Genomic DNA, 24,684 nt, shown 5'->3' with positions numbered 1-24,684 from the left:
CCTCTCCCTGATCTAGGTGGAGGGATACAAGCAGCTCTACAGAAGGTTACTGTCATGAAAAGCCCCTCAGGCGTTTTGGCTCTCAGCCCTATTTTTCTCCATCTGCATGCAGTGTGTGTGGGGTGGTGGGGGCTCTAATGATTTTTCCAGGACAGGCTGAAGTGGGTGTACAAGTATATATATGTGTGCCTGTGTGTTTGGATGGAAAAAAAGGCAGGCGGAGGAGATACATGGGCAATATGGCGTCATTTCTTAGCATCTTTCCAGATTCGTCATTTGGCTTTGTTTGTTTGATAGACTGCTTGGAAGCCTTATCTCTGTGGTGAGGCCCGTGGCTGTTTATCACCTCGGTGACGTATGCGGGATCGTGGAAGTGCTTGCTCTCTGCTGTCAGTATGTGTGGATGATGGCAGGTTCACTAAAGGCCCCTTAGGGTATGGGGGGGGTTCTTGAAAAAAAAAAAAAAAAAAAAGAGTGGGAGAAAGAATTTCCCCTTGACAGCTCACCCACGGTGGACTCGAGATGTACTTCTCAACGGTAGCTTGGGGAAAATATCCCATCTCACTGCCTAAAACAAAGAGATGTGAGAGCCAGATTAGCGTATTACCGAAACAGCTTTCCTTTTAGGCTCTTCTCTCTCTCCTCCTGTCAGAGCTGTCTGCAGAGAACAGGGAAGAACATGAGACATTAACCTCCATGTGTTTATTCACAAGGCCCCACAGGCCAACTGGGAGGATGAACACAGAACCATCTCAAAGCTAGCGAAGCAGAACAATCACAATGTGTCATTGGAGAAAAAGACATAAAGTATTAGCTGCTGCTCTCCTTTGTGTCTTTCACAACTGAATTTTAATTGAATGTGCTATTTCTGTGATGAGTCACATGCCTTCCGTTCAGAGTACTTTGACCTTCAGTATGACGTACAGTCAGCGAGTTGTATGATGAGTCATACTGCACATTAGCTGTGATGATTTGCTAAGTGCAATAGCTGCCTTGTTTTTTCTTTTACCATTGTTATTTTTATTCATTTTGCTCAGCAAAGACTGAAAATAACACTTCTGCCCAATAAATTGTTTATTTATTCAGAATTTTCTCTAATCACTCATTAGTTGAATTGCTCGCAACTCATGGACATATGCAGCCCAGACACAAGGACTCACAAGTAAACATTGCTTGGCTTTAAAGCAAGATTGCAAATATTGCTGACATTGAATTTCCAAGATTGTCTTAGTTGATTTAATTTCATCAGTGGTTCCCAACTGGTCAAGCCTTACGGTCCAGAATTTCCATTAGGCATCAGCTCCGGTCCACACATACACCCATATAACACCCCATCAGTTTATTTCCATTTAGCCAATCTTGCAGTGAAGAGTATATGTTTACACGCTATATTACCCATCAATGATATTTCACAGAATATAAACTTATTCTAAAATAACAAAAGTACAACTTAAAGCTCAATGACAGAAGAATCATTGCAGCCGGAGAGTGCCATTGGAGCTTAAAACATTGCAATAACTATTGAGCGTATTCAGGCCAAAAACATATTTTTTCAGATTAACATGTAAACAGCCCTTATAAAAAGAAAAGGGCAATACAACCACTGCTTTGCTCTACTTTTGAACCACTGAATTACATCATTATTGGGCAATCTTACTGAAAGCGAGTGAGAGCCAGCAGGAAGGCATTGTATCAGCCAGAGAATGACCACCCATGCCACCAGCAGGAAAAAACAAACAAAGTCTTCTGAAGAGATTTTTACTTCTTATTTCATTTTCATAATAAAACTATTTGAATGTTTGTCATGCTAAAATGTAGTTAACAGTAGCACTAATGGTAAAGAGTCATAAAGTATGAAGCGATGTCTATCTAAAGTTTGTAATGTTAATCAACCTTAGCACCTATATAAGCTATTGGGCATGCCTAAGTGAGGCTGAAATAGGAAAAAAAAAAGTGTGTTGAATTGAGCAATGATGCATTTTATTGCTTATGAATTTAACTTTCCATTTGTAAGCGGAAGATTATGTTATTTCATCTTCAAAAAGTCACACAGTCTCACTTTAAAGGGTCGTAAGCCAAACAGTTACTAAATCACAAAAACTGTCGCTACACGATGCTGCAACTGCTACAATTAAAACATCAGCCTGTGTGCATACAAGCAGAGAGAGAATTCAGCACAGAAGAAGAATGAGCTCTCCAACATTCCTCTGTTTTTCCTGGCCTGTCTGTTTGCGAGTCATGGTACTTTGGGAGCCAGCATGGCTCCACCAGAGGAGTCCGACTAACCACTGTAATTGTGCCGTGCCGAAGCCGCCTTCCCCAACCCAGGGATTGAACCATGAAATATTCGAAAATGCCGGGGTTAAGAGAGGGGGGTCTTTGGCAGTGCAACTTGAAATGTGAGACCATAGAGCATCTTTAACAAGGAGGCGGATAGAAAGCCAGCCAGCCTGCCAGTCGGGCAGCCAGGGCACATGGTGGAGTCCTCTGAAGGAGAATAATTATGGATGTAAGAGGAGATATTGCGCTGGGGGCAGATCAATAGTGCCCACGTTCTGCTGGCGCTAAGGCCAGTATATTTCTGTCACAGCAGGAGAGAGTGCAGGATATCATCTTGTTGCTGGAGGGACTCGCAGAAGTTGAAGTTGAAGTGAACAACGGCGGGCTTCCCAGATTGCCTTACAACCCTCATGCCTGCCCCCCCCCCCTCCAAAAGCACTGCTGCTGCTCGGAGTTTGGCTGGTTGCTCCCCCCCCCCCCCCCCCCCCATCTCCAATCCCCTTATCCTCACAGAGTTGGCGGGAGGACTGGCCTTTGTCTACTCATGATTGTATTCCCACAGTTCAGGCGATACAGTCATGTTTTCCAGTGTCATTTGGAGGACTCCCCTATTCTCCATGGTTAGAAAATTCTGGATAAGGAAATGACATGATCAACATGCTTAATCTACCCACCAGTAATACCAAATTAATTTGTCTCGTGCCATGGATAATGAAACCTATGGGATTATTTTAGAGATGTTGCCTAGCTCGACCTGCTCGTTGCTCCCAGTTGAACTGAATGAAATGATTGTTTTTATAATGCGTTGTGGGTTTTTTGATTGCACCATGCCAAGTATTTCCTGCTAGAAGAGTCATGTGGTTGTTTCGCTCTCCCTGCAACATCTATCACATGTTGGCTGTGTGCATAAATGTGAAAGGATTTAGCCTTCTTGCTGAAGGGCCCCTGCTCTCCTCACAGCTTTTTAACAGGCAAATGCCCATCTCATGCCACATCAACAGATAACATGTTGGACATCATCTAAATTTTTGTACAGCCAGTATATTCAGACAAAGCTCTTGCCCCTTCTGCACACAAATGGTTTGAATTATTCTGAGAGCTTTTTTTCCTTCCTGGGCTTTTCATTGTCTGAAGCATGTAAGTCCCTCCAGAGCAGATCTTTGTTTCTCATTAGGGGGTAAATAGAGCAGGCCAAATGCTCATATGTTTATTATACACAGGAGGGCATGGTCACTGTTCTCAACAGTTCCTTGCAGGAAAAAAAAGTAGTTTGCTTTCTTGACCTTTGTTTGCAGCGCCGCTAACCAAATGTCTGCTGAATTTACTGGATAATAAGCTGCGAGAAGCTGATGGACCGCAATGAAGTTGGGTTCAACCTTGTCAAAAGTTTTTATAGTGCACTTTTCAACCCACAGTGAAAGATATATTCATGATCATTATCATCATAGCCATTCACATGTCCCTGTTTAAAGCAAAGATTACATCTGACACATCTGCAAATATGCATCGCATATGTTCACACAAAACAGAAATAAAACAATGGAATAACCACACTGACGTACACAGACAGGACAGATGCAAATACCGTAATAGAAGCAATGAACAGCAACCGATAGCTAGGTTTCACTGTTATTATTAGATTAACAGTAGTCAAATCTAAAGTAATCTGGTTCATTAGCACTGTCGGGGAAGCCTTTTGATCAGACTGTGATGTAGATTCTTATATTAGTGCTTTATGTTTTGTGCATTGAAAGACGCAACATCACCTTTTTCTTCCCACTTAAAACCAGAGACAGGAGCCAGTAGTGTTAAGGTTTTGGCAGATAATAGTATGTTTATGTAGAATCCCATCACTGATTAAGAAAATAGGTTTTCAAGGCCTAGCAGCAGTTTGATAACTACAGGGCACTGAGAGCACTTAAACTCCCTACCTTGCTGTTTCACCCAAACACATCATTTCTATTACCTAAATTTTAAGATAAAATGATATCTTGACCCTGAAATTTTGCCTTGAAGAGCTGGAATCAAGATTGCAATTAAGTTGCTTTAATATGTGGGACTAAGAAACAGTAATTTCTTACTGGACTGTGAAAGTCCAGCATCCTGAAAAATTCAGTCAGGTGGACCTTGACCAAACAAACTTCCAGACAATCAATAAAACTTACTGCAGAAAACGTATGAACAAAATGAGTTCACAGTGTTAGCAGCTCGTATTTTCTCAGTTATTCAGGTAAATTTAGGGGCCATCATTCGACTGACTATAATACAAGCAAGAGCTAACCAGTTTATGTTGCAAAAATCTTTAAATTCTAAAATCACCTTGACTTTTAAGTAAAATGAGAGTAGAACTAGTATAAAGCTGGTGCATTAGCTCTAATTGTTGAGCAGACCTCTACCCCGATCTACCATTTTTCCCTCATCCAATGTCGTTCCTTATAGATAGCAAGTCTCTGGCAGTCTGACGTTGTGCGCTGACCCCTTGTTAGAGCCCAGAGGTGAGATGTGTGATAGAGGCCCTCAGTGCTGATAAGGCCATCAGGCTGATAACTAACTCCCTCTAGCACAAAGCTGCTACTGCTGCTGCCACTGCTTCCACTGGCCTCACCAGACCAGCTGAATGCCTCCCTGTTCCCTCCCGCTCTGTCTGAGGTTACATCCTCTGCTCTGAGCCCCTTATGCAAGCCCTGCTTTCCCATGCTGAGATTGCTATCAGCGGAGATATTTATGTACTGCACATGTTTCCGATTGTTTAACCTTTGGACCCATGCTGTAGGTGCCGCTGCCATCCCTGTGGGCTTGCTACAGACCTCTCTCCTGCCCTTGTAGGCAGACTGAGATAGATGGGAGCAGAGGCTGTTGCTAGAGGTGTGTAATGGACTGGCTGGCAAGGGCACTGTTGAAACTGGTCAAATGAAAGCTTAGGTTAACCATGCACTTCCTTTCAAGTTAGAACAAATCTCATCAAAATGGATTTAAAGGGAAATGCTCAACTAATTTTATCTTTTGCCTTGAAACTGGTTTAATTTGCATTATTATCTAATGAAGTAGCACAATTTAACACTACTAATGCTTAGGCATTTGCACACATTCGCTGTATAGCAACACTTTGTAGCAATTCATCTAAACACAACACATCTCCCTTGTGCATGACATCAAATACTTGTAATCGATTATCAAGTTCATGCCTCAAAGGCCAAAAAAAGAAAAGTAATATTTTAGCAGTTATGTTGTTGTGGGGGATGTGACGGTCATGATCTCTACACAAGTCCTTAAATATTGGGTATGTGCTGATCCAGAGTCTGATCTGGTACATATATTTGCTTAAATGTTGATTGCATATGTATCTGACACATTGAAATGACAGCTGCAGGGCACTTGTAATCTGACTCTAATTTTCACTGGCATGCGAGCGAAATGCTGCACTGTACAGCCCGGCTGTCGTAAAGGAGAGCAGCAACACAAGCAGGCTGAGAAGGACGAAAGAGAGTAAAATTCAGGCCTGAGACCGATCCTGACTGAGCAAAGCCCAGTCCATTCACATTGTTTTTGTCAGGAACACTCTAGCTCTCCTTTGAAAACTGCAAATGAACTTCAGTATTTGTTCATGCAAAACAGTTACTTCGCAAAGTATTATAGGAAAACATTATGCAGACTGTTTTCATAATGCAGAGCTATTCAGCCATCAAACATATTTAGTCTTAACATAGACTTGCAGTAAGTATGCATTGTGTAGCTGAAGTATGGAACAAATATACATGTAATTTAAATGCATAATGAATTATTATGAGATCAACAGATGCTCAGTTTCAATGGATTTGCATTTGGGGGCAAAAAAAACATGATGGAGTCGTTGTTATTTCTAAGTAGAAATGACATTGCATTTTATAGCAATGCATGATATAATAAACATGTCCTGAGGCAAGCAGAAAGTTTTGACAGACCATCTTATGCACTGCAGAAGGTATTGCAAATGTAAATGCTCTATCTCACAACAATACACCATCTGGTGAACAGTGGATGAAGTTGTACAAAGTAGAGGGGAAATAGTAGAGTTATTTAAAAAAAACATCTCAATAGCCAGCAGGTGTTTTTTGGTTAGATTTATCATAACTTTGCTTTAAGACATAAGAGAAATGCCAATAAGAAAATGTATTCAAGGTAGTGCATTTGGACGTTATAGGACGCTCTAGTTTAATAAATGGCTAAACTGTGTGCATGGCAGATGTAAATCTGTCAGTAACAAAAAAAAAAAACTGACTTGCAGATTGAACCTGTATGATCACACCCGAGTGTAAGAAAATAACTAGGTAGGGATGAAACATGCCACTTAATGGCGTGGTAAAAGCAAAAGTGAAATGCCATCAGTTGTTGTTGAGTAAATTCCCAGAGGCAGTAAAAGCAACTCCTGCCTCTCTGGAGTGTGTTGCTCGGCGTGTGTTTACCCTCATGTTTGTGGCATGTCATGCTTGAGCAGCATTGCTGCATTCTCCTGGGAGCTTCAGGAGGGCTCGGTACAGGTGATTTATTCCTCCTAATCTGTCCTGCACAGTAACAGGCGGCCGCCTTCCTTCCACCCAGCATGAGTGAGGTTCCATCAGCTAGCGTGATCACTTTATCAGCCCACATATCTTTGAGGTGGCAGCTTCCTGTTCAGCAGCACCTGGACTCGTACTGGGGGCTGACGTCCTGACATCCAGGAAGAGTCATATTTGTGACCATAGGCCAAATCAAAGGCACTAACAATCCCCAATGATGCCATCGCCTTGATTAGTTATTCATTCTCTGCCTCCACCCACCACCCTGTAATGTATGCTGTAGTAATCTGGCTGGAAACGCTTGAGTTGAATGCCAGATGTTGTTTTTACTGGGCATTTATGGAAGCTGTCTGCCTTGCATCAGTGATGTCTTATGCTTACATGCAGCGAACGAGGACAACATGTCCTATGCTATTGTTATATATATCTTTAAGTAGTGATAATTGGCTGAATTATTTGAGATGTCATGACCCAGTCATGCTCAGTTTATTTCAAAAGGCTATTCCAGTAAGTGATTGTCATTTCCAACTGATCTGTCCAGACCTGATAATTTGTTCTTCTCTAGTTTGCACAGTCTGACGACAAAGCCAGTCGGGCTTATTATCATCATATTATTTTTCAAGTTACTTCTACAGTTCTGTAAGTCAGTCCTCCAATAAATGGCCGTAGGCTTACAAGTCTGATGTCTGTGAAATGAGCTCTTATTGAAAACCAGAAAGGAAGAAGAAAACAAGGTATTGTAAATAACTTGTCAAGGCTATACCCTCCTCAGTATCTCGCCCCCCACACATACAATGTCAAATACAATTCAATTTCTGCCTCGGCATCAGCTTAGGCTAACACGGTCAAGCAAATGCCTATTTTCTGAATGGCCTGGGGGAGCTACGCTTTTCAGCTTATCAACTTTTATTAACCTTAGCACTGAGGTTTGCTCTTTGATTTAGATTCTTTGGAAAACACTGAAATTGGATTTTTTTTTCCCCCAACTCTCACTCCTGCTGTGACATATGCTCAGCAACTTGTTACACAGAGGAGAACAAACTAAATGCTTGCTTTGGTTTGTTGCTTGGAATATTTTATGATAAGAACCAATAACTTTTCTAGTTTTATTAATTTCCTCTGCTGTAAGAACATGCATTAAATGTTATGGCTAGTAGGAGACGTCTGTTATAAAAGGATTATTGTTTTGTTACATTAGGTTTTGTCGATTGATTATAAATATATAAAGCAGCTATAATAAATATTTCGTTTTAGTTCAATGTTATGGGGCTCATGGTGTCATTTTTGGCAAAACCCTCTGTACACTACCTGCTCAACACCAAACAGACACAGTTTGTAACTAGCTAGTGAATAAAGCATTTAACAGTTCAATACCTGCATTCAGCAGCTATTTTTCTCAGGTAGGTAGGTAGAGACCAAAATCAGAGCTAAAAAAGTGAATATTTGACTTACATTCCCAAACAGAAGCAAGGCTCCTAATAGACGCTAATGTTGCTCATGTCTGTAGGATGTGTAAATAGGCAACTGTTTGCTAACAAGTTCACCATATCAACTTAAAAGTCATTTGTCAGCATTGTGCTTGTAGCTTGTGGCCAAAAGAATACTTGTGGATCTGAACTAGGCTTTTGTGTCTCAGAGTCTCAGCAGCTCTTAAACAAAGCTGAATATTCAGAATATTTGCACTGCAGCATTACAGTGATGATTTAAACTTTGCGTGTAACGTATTGTAATGTAGCATGTAATGTTTATCTTCCAGTAACATCAGCAGCACAGTCTACCAAATGTTTATGAGAAGTTGTCAGACAAAGTCTGAATGCAGTTTAAGTAATTTAACTTAATTAAAAGAAAGAAAATAAAGTCTATACAGCATGTATAACTTCATAGAGAATATCCACATACTTTGGCTGCACAGGCCGTCTCTAAACCAGGCCTGCTAGGCTCCTGTCACATACAGTGTCAAGGAAAACAAAGTGTGAGGCTTTGAAAACTGCCCTTTGCATGAAGTGTGTACTTCCTCTTTCATTTTGCTTGGCAAGATATTGTAGACTCCCGCCCCCCTTGACTGGGCTCTGGATTATTAGCTTAAGCTCTCTAAAAATATCCCTTTGACTGTTTAAGCCTCTGACAGCAGCAACATCTCACACATTCTGATAGCTTTATACTAACTACGGCTGCAGAGGGCTCATGCACTCAGCCCGCCTTGTTATCTTTTACCTTGTTTGCCCGAGGAGGAGAAGGAGGAGAATTTACGGGCCCCAAAAATCTGCAGCCTTCTCTTTTGGAATCAGACTCGGTGCAGATCATCAAAGGCGAGCGTGCAATCACAGCAATCTCCGAACAAACGAGATGCTTTTTTGAGCACAAGAGGATTTTGCCCAGATGTCACTTGAAGCACTTGTCATTGTTGCGACAGCTGTAGAAGCACATGGACCATCTTTTGAAAACTGTCTACGGCAACATACCAAAACAGCACACGTCAAAAGTGAAACATACACAGCCTGAAACATGAGATTTTTGAATATTAATGCTGTAAGCCCCTTAAGGATTGTGACTTGTATTGCCTATCATTTCAGTTTTATTGGCTTGCTTGTGTAGTCCCAGTAATTGCATATTTACTGCCATACAGTATTTATCATACCAATATATTAGGTTTAGCTGAGCTTATAGTACCAAATATTTTTGATGTTGGCATTCAAAACAGCTCATAGAAATTATTAAATTCCTGAAAGGGATTACACTGCACACATGTGGCTCATAGACATCGCTTCAATTATCTTTTCTTCTTACACCCACACTCTCTCGAAAGGCTTTTCTCACAAATATTATAGCTGCTAACTAGAGAGAGACAGAGGGTGAGATAGAGGCATGTGCCGCTCAACAGCACCATTGTTATTCCAGCCTTCATTCATGTGTCTCCTTTAAATGCTTTGAGATGAAATATCACTGTTTTGACAAGACATTTTCCAAGCTGCTCGTGTCCCTGTGAGATGCTTCATGCTGGTCGGTGATGGAACGTTCCTGAGGAGAAAAGTCAATATGTGGCTGTAAATAAATGAAAACAAATGTGAGACCTAAGCCCTCAATAGATTGAAGAGGCGAGGGGAGAAGAAAAGAAAAGACTACTTACCTTTACTCATTATAAAACTGCATCTCGGCTACAGAAGCTAATTGACTAGCCTCTCAACCCCGGTGTGTGTTTGGAGGTGATGAATTGACATATTGCTGGCACTGTGATGTTGATCCAAGGCAGAGAGCCATGAGGGTTTCCTCTAGGGACCAGTAACCTTATTGTTCCATGTCATCTCCTCCCCTTCTGTTTGAGGACCAGGTTGTCAACCTCTCCCCAAGGTCACGCAACACCAGCCCCCCCCCTGCAGATAATTGGATTATTTAGAATCATAGCATCAATTTATTGCCCCGTCTGGGGTCAAAAGTGAATTTAGTGCATGAGGTTGTCTGCCATGATTTGTGGCATCGTTCTGAACTGACAAGCAACAGCTTCTGTCACCACTTAAAGGGTCGCACCAGTGGTTTTGCATGTTTTTAGCGCACTTACTACAAATCACATATTGGACATCACAGCTAACCATATTTCTGACCATGCTGTCGTTTAGATTTTTGGATGCATTTCCCTGCTATTTTAAGCAACCGTTGGTTCCCATTCATTTCTATACAATGTGAGAAATCAGTTAGCAGACCTTGAAACCAAAAACACTGATACTGTTGTTTTTACTTTTACAACATATCCAAATGCTTCATGTATAGTTTTGTTTTATATACTTTTTTCCTGTCATTCTACGGAGCCATTGGTTTCCACTATTCTGTATGACAAAAAAGGCAGACATAAAATGTGTATAGCTTGTGTTTTGGTTTGTAGTAGTACAGTGTACATTTTGAATGTATTTTTTTTCCAGACAGACATTGGTTTCCATCCTTTTTCAGAAGAAAATCAAATGGAAGAGATCACATTTTTATCATGTGAACTGAAGAGATGTATACATCTCTGCAATACAGAGGTGAATAAACGTAATAAGCCAAAACACTATGTTATGTATTTTCAAAGGCTGGTCAGTAAATTATAACAATAATATGAGTACATAGAGCACACATATAAAGTCACTCAATGTCACTCTGATAAAAGTAAATAAATATACATGCCCAGACGCACATTTACAAATGGAACTTGAGTTGTGTTATCTGGTAAATCAAACTGTAATGTAGTTTCATTGCAGAAGCTGGCACTGATTTACCACTCAGTGATAAAGCAACTTTGCCAGAAATGCAATTAATACAGAGTGCAATTACCTCATAATGCAGACTTGATGTTCGCTGTGATAGTTTAACTCCAGAGTCTAATAATTTTAATATTGCAAGGAACTGAATGGAAGCCAATAGCTGCCTGAAAGAGTAGATAAAGTAGAGAAATACCTCTAAGTATCTATAAAGCTATACAGCATAAATTTGAGTACCATGCCATACATGCTTGAATGGAAACCGACAGCAGCCTGAAAAGGTAAGAAATGCATTTAATGAAAAGACTACAGCATAAATTTGAAAAAGTTAAGCATCAATGTAATGTTTAAATGATTTGTAGTAAAGAAGAAAAAGCTTGTGTAAACACTGGTATGGTTCTTTAAAGTGCACCTGTTTGGAGTCTACAGAAACATATATTGGGTGTTGAATGCACGTAGTGTTGGGGATTCCCACATACCAGCACATATTCATGGTTTCAATGGTGGTTTCATGGCTGGAGGCTGACATGGTGTTATCTCATGCTGCCGTGGTAAGATGAGACGAAGTGGGGCAATAGATTAAATGGGTGGGCTGCATGCCTCTTAAATCAGGAGTTGGCAGAGCCACACTAACTCAGGTTACTTACTCTCAAGTGACATGGCTGCACATGTGAGGAGTGGAGGCAAGCGAGATGTCTTTACCTCACGTCTGGAGTGTGACATTCTGCTCTCTGTTTGTGACTCTGTAATTAACTGCTCATTTGCGTGTCTTTCTCTTTTTTTGTATTCTTTTACAGGAGGCGGCCACATTTGCCAAAGAGCTGGGCTTTGAGGTGAGTTGACCAGCAATTGCACACTAAACAGATCCTAAAGGTTTATTTTTGCTGATAATGAAGTTCTTTTTGGACAGTGATTGATGTGCTATTATACTCTCCAGGCCTTGCAGCAGTTGCTATGGAAACCTGGCAGTCGTCATGGTTTCTTTGTTCAGCCAGCTCTCTGTTATGACGCACTCTGCTAGGTCTGCACCCAACATCGCCTACAGATGTTATTTATTGAATTTTGAAAAGCCTCTTGGGAAGCTGAGAACTTGGGCATGGTTTCAAGCCTTTCTCTGCAGGCTTGGGGCTCATCAGGTTGCCTGGTTAAAAAGCCTCCTCATTATCATCATTGCACTCAGGGATGATACTGTATGTCTTCCCTTCCCTGCCCTAGCATTACACCACAGTGAAACACACTGTAGTCTTTTAATAACCAAATTACAGCCACCTGTGGTTTTAGATTATGGAAATGAAAATTATAGTACTTGTTATCCCATAGAGTGTATTCTATGTGTTTTAAAGTGGGGCTGCCTCTTCAGAGGAAAATGAATGTTCTCTTGGTCTAAATTTTGCTTGTATTTTGCATATTCCTCATGCTGCTTTTTAAATGTGAAATCAAAAACACAAATAGCCGGTGTGTCTGAGTTTTTCAAATGGCGCTCAGGTATTTTAAGTGCCTTCTCTCTTTCAAAGGTAGAGCTGCCTTGAATATGGCTCTGCACTGTGTGAATAATTGTCATCCAGAATCACTAACGGTGTGATCAACGTGACTGGAATAGAAATGCAATCCTGATGGCAGTGACAGGTTTAAGAGAGGAGAAGGGATGAAGGCAGGAAAAGAGAGAGGGGGGGGGTGACTGGTAGTGATGGAGGGGGATTCACATGGGAAAAAAACAAAAAGAAAAACACAAAGGGCAAAGTGTAGACTCTCCTAGTAGTTACAATTCTTTGACATTTTCCATGTCAACCTGATTTGCCAGAACACTGCAAAATTGCATTGGATGATTGTGATTTCTCAGATAATATCAGCTGTGTACTGTACTTGCTGCATTTCTAGATGGTCGTCTTTTTTTCCCTCTTGTCACTTCCTGGTCAGAATTTTACTTGGCCTATACTGTAGTTGTATATTGACAAGTCCTTGAAATATCAACATATACAATATGCAGTAGCCTCCAGACCCTTGTTTAAAGCAGGAAATAACAGTTACATTGTTACAGCAGAACTATTGGAGGAAATTTGTCATTCTCACATACACAGTACACTTGTAATACAAGTGCAGAATAACCGCGGGCGATTCAGTTAAAATCAATATAATTGGTATAATAAGGATATTTTTCCAGTCCCAACGTCACATGTGTGTAAAATCACACAAAATGGCTCCAAAATGCATTACTGTTTGTAGTTTGACAAAAGATTCTTCAGCGCTACTTTATCATCACCAAGAGTCTTTTTGCGTTTTGTCTCATTTGCCAGATTCGACCACCTGTTGTCATGTGACTGAAACTATGTGAAAAAGAAAATAAATAAAATAGATAAGTGAACCATCTCCATGACAACTGAGCAAACTCCATCCTCAGAGGAAAGTAATGAAGTGTGGCTGAAAACTCTGGAAAATGTCCATCAAGTAGATCTTACTGGAATTATTTGTACAATCAAAAGTAAATGTTAAATTCAATTAACTGTCTTCTGTGAATTAGTACGCATTCTATCAACACAAAATGTTTACAAACCCGAGAAACTCTTTTTGACAAATCATTCACAATCAATCATTAATTTTGATGACAGGCTTTTGTGAAAGGATTGTCATCATCAATAATATGATTCCAACATAAGCCAATAAACAAAAACTGAGAATTAACATCTAGTTGTAGAACAGAAAATACTTATTGTTTATATTTTACTGTTTATTGCAGTCAGGTTTATGCTAAACATCTGAAAACAGCGGAAAGAAATAATTGCAGTCAGAAGTCCAGTTAACTGGTCAGTGTGGCACTTTTGAAGAACACTATGATTGGATGTAGTCGCTCCCTTGTTGTCAATATCTGAAACAAAAACACTGCATGATACACTTTTAATGTATTATGAAACGTCGTTATCATCACATTATAGACGACTAACAAAAAATGGTAGGAATACCTCTTCAAGATAAAAAGCCAAAACAGCAATCAGCAGATCTGAGCACAGTCGCCTGATTGTTATCAGTTTCCTTTAAATGTTTAAAGAACTATCTGCCTCGCAGCTTTAATTGAATCTTTCACTGGCTGTGTAGTAGAGACGATCACTTTCTCGCTGGCTTCAACACAGAAACATAATTTAGCACCCTTGTAAAGCTTTTATATTTCATGGTTTGTTGATTTATGCCTGATCAATTGCCGCACAATCGTAAATATTGCCATTTGTCAGCCGTAAACTAAATTGACCATATCGTTTGCCAATTCATTTGTTTTGCACTCATGTTGTTTTTCTGCATTCTTTTGCCGTAGGAACTTGTCAGGTAAGTGTTTTTGCCGGGCAAAAAAAGAGGAAGTTGTGTGTGAACATGTGTGTTGATGTGTGTGTAGCTTGCCCTGTTCGACAGTCATGATGCTTACCCTACCACCTCTGGCCCTTAGAACCTTTTAGCTCCTAAACCTGAGTAGAGTGCCTTTTTTATGTCCGTGAACATAAAACCGAAGGGCGACAATGTGCCGAGGCCTTGTGCGGTTTTGCATTCAGTGTCTGGAGGAGTGCTTGTGGTTACATCCAGTCACAGTGACAAATTGCCTTTTTTTTCGCCATCGCCTGCTAACAGCCTCTGTATTAACCTCACCATTAGCACTTACTTAGAGTGTTACACCCATTTTTTCTCGGCCCAGGGTCTCCCCGGACCTCTCAGGACTGATTAAAGGACATTTGGGAAGCATTTAGAGGTGTAAAAGCTCATTGGTTTGAGTGAGCCAGTGTGGCTGGTGGTATTGGAGCCTATCTCTCTGATTACTCCCATAACCACAGTATTTGCTCGCCCTGAAGGTGCTCGAGTGTTAGCTTTGATACAGATGCTAGAGGCATCTACGACCCTTAATGCTAGCTCCTCAGTGTGCTGTATTACGAAGAGCAGAGTCCACCCCACTGCGAGACTGCGATAAAGACATTCCACCTGCTCATAGTACATCATGATGAGTTAATAATAAAGTAGCACTGACAGGTGTGGGGTTTTTTTTATCCCTCTCATGATCAAAGGCAAGCACTCCGGAGAGTTCTGTCGTCTCCAGGCGAGAATATCCATTCTGTGCAGATGCTGAGGAGAGATGGCCTGTTTCAGGAAGAGAATGATACAGTACACGCACCACCTATCCCTTCAGCTCGCAGAAGTAGCTTTATCTGACAACTGCATATCTTCACATGCTTATTTTCATCTCACTGAGGGAATATGACATTCTAATATTTTACAGCTCTCCTGTAACTGCACGGAAACATCATTGAGCGCTCCTATTGATCTTTTTCGAAGCGGTTTCATAGCCCATCTGGTTTCATTATCACTTGATCCGTCTGCCAGGATTGGAAAAAGCTGACCTCTCTCAGTCACACTTGGGATCTTTGATTAACTCCTCAGAAATTGCTCTTCATGATGCATTCATTCAGCTTCAACACACTCACCTATCGTTCTGGTGTTTTTACAGACCGATGACATTGCAGAGATTGCAAAGAAGACCCAAAACCTCCCCAAGGCCAACACAAAGAGGCAGCGAGTGGTGGTCTTCACCCAGGGCAAGGATGACACTGTTGCAACTGTTGGTAGGCCATTTTTTTTTTCATTTTTGTCTGCTTATCTGCACATTTCCACTTAAGCACCACTCGAAGCCATCCCAACTTTGGCCCCTTTTGGACATTTTTACCCTTCACTGAAGCCTCATATCTCAGAACTGCAGAACACAACCCTAAATAGACAGTAGATCGCTGAGTGAAGAGAGCTGAATGCTATCAGTAATTTCTTTGAAGTTAACCTGCAATATTGACACCAGATGTTAAAAAACAGAATGCTTGCACTACATTCTGTCATTTCAGAGCATAAAAGAAGTGTGGGGGATGCAGAGAGCAGGCATTGATTTGTGAAGTACTTCTAACTTTGTCTTGGACAGACTCCAGGCCAGGCCTCAGCATTTTTTTTTTAATGCTTCATCTCTTACATCCTGCCCTTTTATTTCCTTGCAAAATGCTGGCAGAGTGACCTTGAGGAGAGGTTGACAATGTTGGTCCTGAAATCAATTCAATTTCCTTTGATTCAGGGCACATTTGTTAGTGGGACATTAAAAGGCAGTGTCATCATAACTGAGCAGGGGTTGCAGGTTTAAGCGGTGTGGGGAGAGACGATAGTTTCCGATTACTGCTGGGAGCTTTTGCCTTTGTTTAGAGCCACAGGGTGTCTCTCCTCGTTGCCCTTGCAGTCCAGACTAGTCTTGCACGGGGAGAGATGGCCTCAGGTAAAGACTCCAACATATCACTCATCACTGGGGACTGCAGAGACACGCAGCTACAGCAGGACTGTTAGCACTGCAGGACACTGTCTTGTCCTCAATTTCATACCGCTGGCAAGAGTATTTACAAGCTGAAGCTTTGTACAGTATGTCAGGGATAGCATTATTAATAAATCAATATTTGATTGTCTTTTCTGTATTTTCCGTTGTGATTATAGCCAAAATAATGTGAAAGATGACACTTGTAGTGACGAACCCACAGAATTATTACGGGACTCTGTTGTTCTGGTTTTACGGCCCGCAACTCATCAGTGTTGCTTACAGTCGCAGCAGACGAGCAGCTGTTTTTAGCGATGAGGTTCTGATAAACCTACTATAAACTACCTGCCTAACAGACAAACAAAGATAGCGATTAGCTTGAGAACATAGTGGAGTATTTAGCAGTCGAATAGCCAAATATTTTCCTCAGGAGTTGGTGGAGAACAAAAACAGAGCTAAAAGGATAGCGAATGTTGGACTTGGATGCATCAAGTGGCCACAAACACAACTCAGCATTAACTTAGTTAGCATTAAATGAAAGCTAATGCTGCTTTGTATCTGCTAGATGTGTAAATAAGACAATGTCACTATGATATCTTCTGTTATTAGTTAAGGCTGCAGGATCTGGTTGAAGTTCATTTCACACAGTTTTTTTTCTAATACTAATATATGCTGCAATTGGCCAAATGTATGCAAAATAACATTAAAAAAATCAAACTGACTCTCAGTGCAGTGAACTGTATTCGGCTCCTAAGGGCAACTCGAACCGGCCACATTCATTTTCAAAGTAGAATTCCTGGAAGTACATTTCCTTTCATGAGAATTTGAAAAGAAATCTTTAAGCAGAAGCCTGACAGTTAAAAGAACAAGAATCCATCCATTGTGCCGGAGGTGATGGATAATTCCTGCCTGCCTCTCTCATTGCTCCTGCATGAAGACAGAGTCGTACGCCGCTGTGAACTTTATATAAAATACATGATGAATGCAGGCGGGATGAAAGACAATGTGTTTCAGATGTCATCTACAAAGGCAAACATGATAAATGTCATTGACTGTGCTATCATTGCAGTAGAGCGCAGTTACAGTAGTCGGTGCAGCAGAATTGGTGTGTATATATGTGTGTGTGTGTGTGTGTGTGAACACCGCTCTTCATGCCAGCCAAATAAATGTCAATGTAAAAAGAGAATTAAAGATTTTCATTTCCCAGAGGCGGCGCTCTAATAAACTTGATCTCTCATTTTGTTTGCAATTTGTCCTCCTGTCAGGATTTGATCATTTGCCAGACTCTGCATGTCATGTTAAACCATTTTATAGTGATTAAGGATGGGAGAATGCCTTCCCCCGTGGAATAATTCTCCAAAAAGAGACGTCAATTTGTTATTGTTCTTTTTTTCCCCCTGCCCTTCATTTGGAGCCTTTCATCACACCACCGCTTCAAACGTGCCTTTTAAGAGCTGGGAGCAGGGGAAATGGCCCTTTATTTAGCTGCCACTGACACTGCTGAACTACACAGGGCTTTTGCTTATACACCCATTAAAGCAGTAATTAAGATCATTGTGCCCTGAACCTTAACGGTGAGGAGATCTAATAAACGATCATTCAGCGGGGGTTGCTGCTCTAATCGCTGATAAGGACTTGATAAAGCCTGACTCGGCTCCTCGGCGAGTTTTAGGGCTCTCAGGGGGGCCAAGCAGGCAGAATTCAACTTTGAAAAAAAAAAAAAAAGAGACCTGATCTATACATGTTAATCACGTGAGGCAGACTGAGGAGTGAATACTGACTAGAAGGCAAACAGCTCTTTTCTTTTAGTGTTTTTAAAAGCAGTATTAGATGTCATTCTCCCCCTAAGTTACAGTAGATTAAACGTTGCAGTGTTATTTAAAGATCTACTTGAAGAAACCTTAATAGTCTGTTTAAGAAAAGCAGGATGTGTATGGTCAATACTTCATGATAGACTAAATCAATTAACATTCTGCACTATGAGAAACACTGTCTCTGTTTTCTCTTGGCATCTCATGTTGAAGTGTTTTCTTTCATGTCTCCCTGAAAGGATATTGGTTGGCGATGATCTTTTGCCTGTGGTTACAGTAATTACAGGCATATGCATTTTTTTTTTCCAACTCAATTGTGAACAAAGATGCTGGTTATGATAGGGAAACAGATTGAATGTCAACTTGCTTCTAACCTGTCGTGTTTGCCAAGAAAGCGGTAACGTTGTTTTCCTCTCCGAAGCTCAGAGTTTGGCTGAAATGCAACAGGAAGCGTTCCAGGAGGAGAAGTATTCTTGGGGAAGTTTCTCAAATAAAGACGTTGTACTTAAACTCTGTTTGGTACTTTAGCTCATGCCTTTTAGCTAAATAGTCATGTGTTATTGTCAGTCACTTAGCAGCTCGGCATTTAAAATGATGTATTAATTGTATTACTCGTGTAGATGATACAGTGTGACAGGATCAAAGTTAATTTTAATGACCTGCCAACTGTTTGATCTACCTGCTTTCTGTCAAAGCAACAATAGTGATCGCTGGAACACGACCAAGCGGAGCGTGTAATAATTTCAGAGTCAGAACAACGCTCCATATGCTCATTTTCCAATAAAGCAGAGGTCGTCTTATTTGCATGTACAGTGGCTTTCCTTTTTTTTTACAGGAGAGCATTTTCTCAGTCAGTGTTGTACTGTGAATTGGCATTGTTAAAAAGAATACCCAATAATAAAGGACTTAATTGATACTCATTTCAAAGAGACGCCTGTTGAAAGAATTTCTTAAGTTTAATCACCACCATTCAACAGTCGTAATGAGGGAATTATGAAGAGCGAATTAACAAAATCACACAATTATAGCTTACTCGAAGGAAGTATTTGAGTTCCTTCGATTTTTTTTTTTTTTTTTTCTCCGTATTTTTTTTCTCTCTGTTGCAGGTTACCTGTCAAAGCACAGCCATACTACTCTCCCACGTATTCACCACCAATCTGCTGCTTCACTTATTTTGTCAAACCAAACTCTAGGAACAAGTTAGTGTTTATGAAATGAAAAAAAAATGTACAGCAGAGTTTTATTGATTTAAAATAACATTGCCGATCTCATTAGAGTGAATGTGAAATGAGTTCAGCAAAGCGATGTTTTCAGACATTCTACAAGCCAGTAACAACAAAGTCATAGTATTTTGGCAGGAGCTATTTTTTTCTTTTCTTTTTTTTTCTTGCCATTTTTGCCAATTGGATCTTTGTTGCAGACAGGCTGGGGAATTGTTGGACTGTAACCTGAGTTAACATGTCAGTCAAATTTAATAATTTGCATCATTGAGGTTATGTGAACTTTCCCCTGGCAGCGGAGTACAAACTTTGGCCATGATGATGGAAGGAAGAGAAATGCTGCATGTCTATTGGGCTGTGCCTCTAGAAACAGTGCAAATCAGTCGGAAATGTCAGAGAGTATGTCTTTTAGGTGATGAAATACACATTTACATGTTCACCTCTAAAGGTTAAAAAAAACAAAAAAACATCTGTTTATTGCCATATTCACAAAACTGACCAAAATATCAAGTTCAGGTAGTTCAATGTTCATGTTGAACAGCCCTATTTAGAGGGTCTTTATGATCATGAATATTCTCAGTGCTTTTCAAAGAAAATTTCACAAAATTTTGTTACCATTGTTGTTTTTTTTTCTTCTAATAGATTGCAGTGATCAAGGAGGTTGCACAGAAAACACTGATGATTGCTAAAATTGGCAAAATATCCTAGTTTTCTAGATTTCCTGAAAGGACTGGTTGAGTGAAATAAAAAGAAGAAAGAAAAATAATCTGGAGAGCTACTAATCAGCCACAACAGAGAAACGCACTATCCCACTTGCATGACAGAGTACAGTTAGGGTCCATCAGTTGCAAATGAATTTAAAGGATCCACATCCGGAACTGTTAAGTGCAGCAACGTAGCAACAGGTTCAAAGTCGTTAACTGTATTCTGACTCCTCAGGGTGTAGTCTTACCACAAAGATAAGCATCACTTCGTGTTGGCAGTTACCTGGTTGCAAACTGACTTTCTAATAAGACCTGACTCTTTCTGTACCACCCACGCTGGTGAGATTAACCATGTGCTTTAACCACTGTAAATATATTTACACAGCTAATTGCATTTGATTATTTGGGTCTAAAAAAGCAGAATCTGTGCTGAACAAGTGCAGCAGCTTCAAATTTTACAGCATCCGGTTTTATAACCGCAAAGTGTGTCACATTGGCACGGCTACATCTAACAACTTGAGTTCCTTAACTGTGGAATAAGTGACAAACTGTAATTTATTGTAAGCACATTTTCCTTTGCAGTTAATCGTTTCAAGAGGGAGGAGGATTCATCTGTGGCATTAATTAGGCAGAGTCGTTATGCTGCTAATTAGCTGATCCTGAAAGGATTCTTGTCTTATTGTAATTTATTATCAAAGCGACAATCACCTGCTATTCTTTAAAGAGAAAATGTGTCATTACAAAAACACGATCTATCTCTTTATCTGATACATCTTCGGTACCTGACCTGTAATACAGTCACATTCTGCTCTGTAAGATGTCATTTTCAATCACAACTTGAGTTTCTTTCTGTCGGTGTATTACAGTAATTTCCTTGACATCATGTGTTGAGCATATGCTCGTCTGCAAGTTCTGCACAAGGACAGAAATGTATTACAAAATTAATAAGGTGGGGTGTCTTATCTGCAGCACAGATATTCTTTGAGCCGTTGTTTGATTAGCAGGGAGCCTCATTAAACAACTTTTTTGTAGTTTTTGTTTCTCATGTTCTCCTTAAACTCCTACCTTCTTTTCTCAATAAGAGGTCTGTCAGCCTCCTTGTGTTCCTTTTATCCACATGTCAGTCTTTTGTCTCCTACACCTTTTTGAAGGTTCATGTCGGCACCAGAGCCCTCGGATTGTTTGAAGATTGTGTGTGTGGTTTAGATTGTTCTGACATAAGTTGCTGATTTAATGTCACTCTACACCTCAAGACTTTGTCATCTGGTAGATTTTTGTTTCTTTTTTTTCCCCCCCTCTCCTTTAAACTGGAAGTCTCTTTGAAGTGCATATGCTACTGATAATTGAAGCAATATAATCCACTGAAGATAATAAAGAGACCCTCATTTAATGGATTCCGTTTTGAAGTGAGACGACGCGCAGCAACTGTTCTTGCATTGTTTTTAAGTTATCCGAGCGCTCACCTAAAGCGTGAGAGATGTTGAGAATCAGTGCATTTGATCATCTGTTGCTTTTGGAGCGTTTATTCAAGCTACTGCAGGACGTTACAGTATTAAGTGTCCCTCCGTTTAACATCTAATTTGAACGTAACATTTGTGCTGAAACAGTTGTTAAATTATTAGTTTGTCAGTCTGTTGTCCAGCATTTGCAGGTTTAATGTTTACCGTGTTCACCATCTTAGTTTAGCATGTTAGCATGCTAACATTTGTTAACATATATTTCATATTCATATATTTGTTTTTTTTAGACTCAGTGTGTTTTGAGATCCAACCCTTGTGTGGTTCATGGCTTTCCAAACATTAAAAAGTATTAGGAGATATTCAGCTTTGGTGGCCATAATGATGCTAATTGAAGTTTCCTGGCAAAATGTTTAACTTTGACTTTAGCCTCCAGTTCAATAACCGTTACGAAACACTAATTATATGGTACATGAAGTCATGTCATTATCTGGCCAAAAAATGAAGACTGCGCCATGCTGCAAACATGCTGAAATCATTATAATTATAACAAATCCTTGCTGTGTGAGTTGACCTATGAATTTTTTGATATAAGTTGCAATAAAAGAACATATCACTGGTGTTCAAATTTAATTAACAGTCTTCCTGTGTCCTCACCACAGGTGAGAGGGTGACCATGTTCCCTGTTTTGGACATCGACCAGAACGACATTGTGGACACTAACGGAGCGGGAGACGCCTTTGTGGGAGGTACCGCATTAAAATCATCCGCCACACAGCTTGATTTCTGTGTGCATTCACAATTAACCTTTGATACTGGCCAACTTTGCAACGTAGTAATGTCTCCAGATTATATGAGCGTGACATTTAGCCTGCTGTTTTTACTCTGTACGAGCTTATCATAGCACGGCATAAAGCAGCCATCATTTGAGTCCTGTTGAGGATGAAAGAGCACTGTCCCTTCTTCCAGAGACCATTAGCACCTGGCTCATATTAATGCTAACTGCTCACCAAACAATTTTGGAGGTAATGGATGGTTACAGGTTGGCCTCTGCTCTTCTGCGTACCCAGGATTCCTCTCTGCGTTGGTCCAAGAGCATGGGCTGGAGCAGTGTATCCGGGCCGGACACTACGCCGCCAACGTCATCATCAGACGGGTCGGATGCACCTTCCCAGAGAAGCCTGACTTTCACTGATGCATCCAAAGCACTGCATATTTGTCTTTTCCACGAGATACTTGTATATGTACGCTTCAGGATTTTATGTACATTTTTTCTATTTACAGTAATTGACTGCATGGGACTCCGTGCTGCAGCTTGGATATTTTATCAGGCTTCAATAAGCAACTCAGATCTTTTAATACAATTCAAACAATGTACTAGAATCACATATTGTAGTAATATAGGTATATTTAAAGGAGCAGTCTACTGAAAATTTATCTTTTGAGTATCAAAAACTGAACGCCTGCAGACTTGAAAGCTGGGAGAAAGTGTCAAAATGTGTCACCAAGTATGTAGAAACTGCTCCACCACTGATCCATATGTTCTTTATGTTTCAAACACTCAGGATCTCCACAACAGAGCTACACACTTCTGGGCTTTGAGCAGGCAACAGTGATACATAAGTGGTGTTTTTAGTGCCATTTTTCATGATGCAACAAGCTACAAACTAACAAGTCTTTCAAGGCTGCAAGCAGTGAGTGTTGTGATACTGTGTATTATGAAATATAGTACATCTTCAGTTGAGAATCCCTCTAATATTCAGCTGCCATGCTGCAGATTGTATGGACGGAGCACCACTATGGGTGGTTTTCCATTTCTGAAAGTGACAGTTGTAACAAGACAAAACTGAAACAAATGTTTTTTTTTTGTTATTATACAAATAAAATAATTTAAAAGTCATCCTACACTCATACCAAAACAAAGACATATAAGATTTGTTTTACCAGGAGTTAAAGTTTCTTTAAAGACACCAAAAAACAAAATGCAAAAACGATAGTATAACACACGGGATATGTGTATTTCCCTATTATTTAATGAGCCAGAGGCTCCCATGTGCTAATCACTTTTGGATCGCTCAACACCCTCCATTATGGAGGGGACTGGGGTGGGGGTGGAGGGGGGGGCGTAAGACCAGCCTGGTGTCCTGGCTCTGCTCAGTCATCCCTGCTCACGCCTGTTGGGTCCTAACTGGACTCTCGGGGTCTGGAGCTGCACTGCAGGGCTACAGGAGATCATTTTTCTCAGTTAAGGGATTAGTGGTTGCTCTTCTTGGCGATCATTAGAGGGACCTGAAAATTAGGCTGATCCTTAGTACCCAGCTGTGCTGTCGCGGGGGGTTGGAGACGAGGATCAGAGGGAGGCCCCTCCTCTGCCGCCCTCCTCCCACTGACTGTGGGCCAGCAGAAGTGTTGGGCAGTGTCTCAAGTGTTTTGTGGAAAACAATTCAACACTCATCTGTTCTACAAAGAAGTGTGATTGAGAATAACATTTTTTGTTCCCCCTAAAACAACCTGTTACATCATATTTTCTTTTGTTTTCTCTCAGCATGTCAGGATGAATCCAGTTTTTACACTCCCTCCACAAGAGCTGTGTTTTCCGTAATGAGGCATAGTTTATGCATTTATGCTAATCGGGGGCGTCTAGGTGAAAACATTCTCCAGCCAAAATGTTATTAACAACTTTGAGACACTTTTTTTTTCATCAGCATTTTTTAAGGTTTCACACAGATGCGCTTTGAAAAGGACCACATTTCTGATTGGGCAAGATCACACTCCATGGCAGCTGGTTCATTTGCCTCTCAAGATGACAGATGGCAAAACACAAACACAAAAAGAGGGAGCCATGATCAAGTAATGAGAATGCCTGCCACATTAAGGGAACTACTAAACATACTTTCCTCACTTTTCCTGGTAAACTTTTGCTTTGCTTAATCAATGCAAGGAGAGCAAAACAAACATAAAATCTGCACATTTAATTTACTTTTTACAATACTATGCTATTTTTTTTTGTAAACCAATGAGCCCAAGGCATTTTGAAAATCTTTTATGTCGGTTTTATTGTGTAGCAGCAATCTACACAATCTCTTTTCACTTACTGTTTTAAATTAAATACGCTGTAAACAACTTTAAAG

The 24,684-nt window shown here is 40.4% G+C and overlaps 1 protein-coding gene across 2 annotated transcripts in view; it reads left to right on the top strand.

Annotated features, from left to right (window-relative positions):
- LOC139219763 (adenosine kinase-like) overlaps positions 1–23,453 on the top strand; it is a 98,980-nt gene extending 75,527 nt beyond the window's left edge. For both annotated transcript variants that reach the window (XM_070851714.1, XM_070851715.1), the window contains exons 8-11: positions 11,845–11,880; positions 15,528–15,642; positions 22,216–22,302; positions 22,624–23,453. In XM_070851714.1, coding sequence (XP_070707815.1) covers positions 11,845–11,880; positions 15,528–15,642; positions 22,216–22,302; positions 22,624–22,748 — 363 coding nt within the window. In that variant the 3' untranslated portion in view covers positions 22,749–23,453. The remainder of the gene's footprint in view (positions 1–11,844; positions 11,881–15,527; positions 15,643–22,215; positions 22,303–22,623) is intronic.
- Positions 23,454–24,684: the final 1,231 nt, after the last annotated feature.

Source organism: Pempheris klunzingeri, chromosome 20 (genome assembly GCF_042242105.1).
Source record: "Pempheris klunzingeri isolate RE-2024b chromosome 20, fPemKlu1.hap1, whole genome shotgun sequence".
Taxonomy (NCBI): domain Eukaryota; kingdom Metazoa; phylum Chordata; class Actinopteri; order Acropomatiformes; family Pempheridae; genus Pempheris; species Pempheris klunzingeri.
This window is presented reverse-complemented; position numbering and strand designations above follow the sequence as displayed.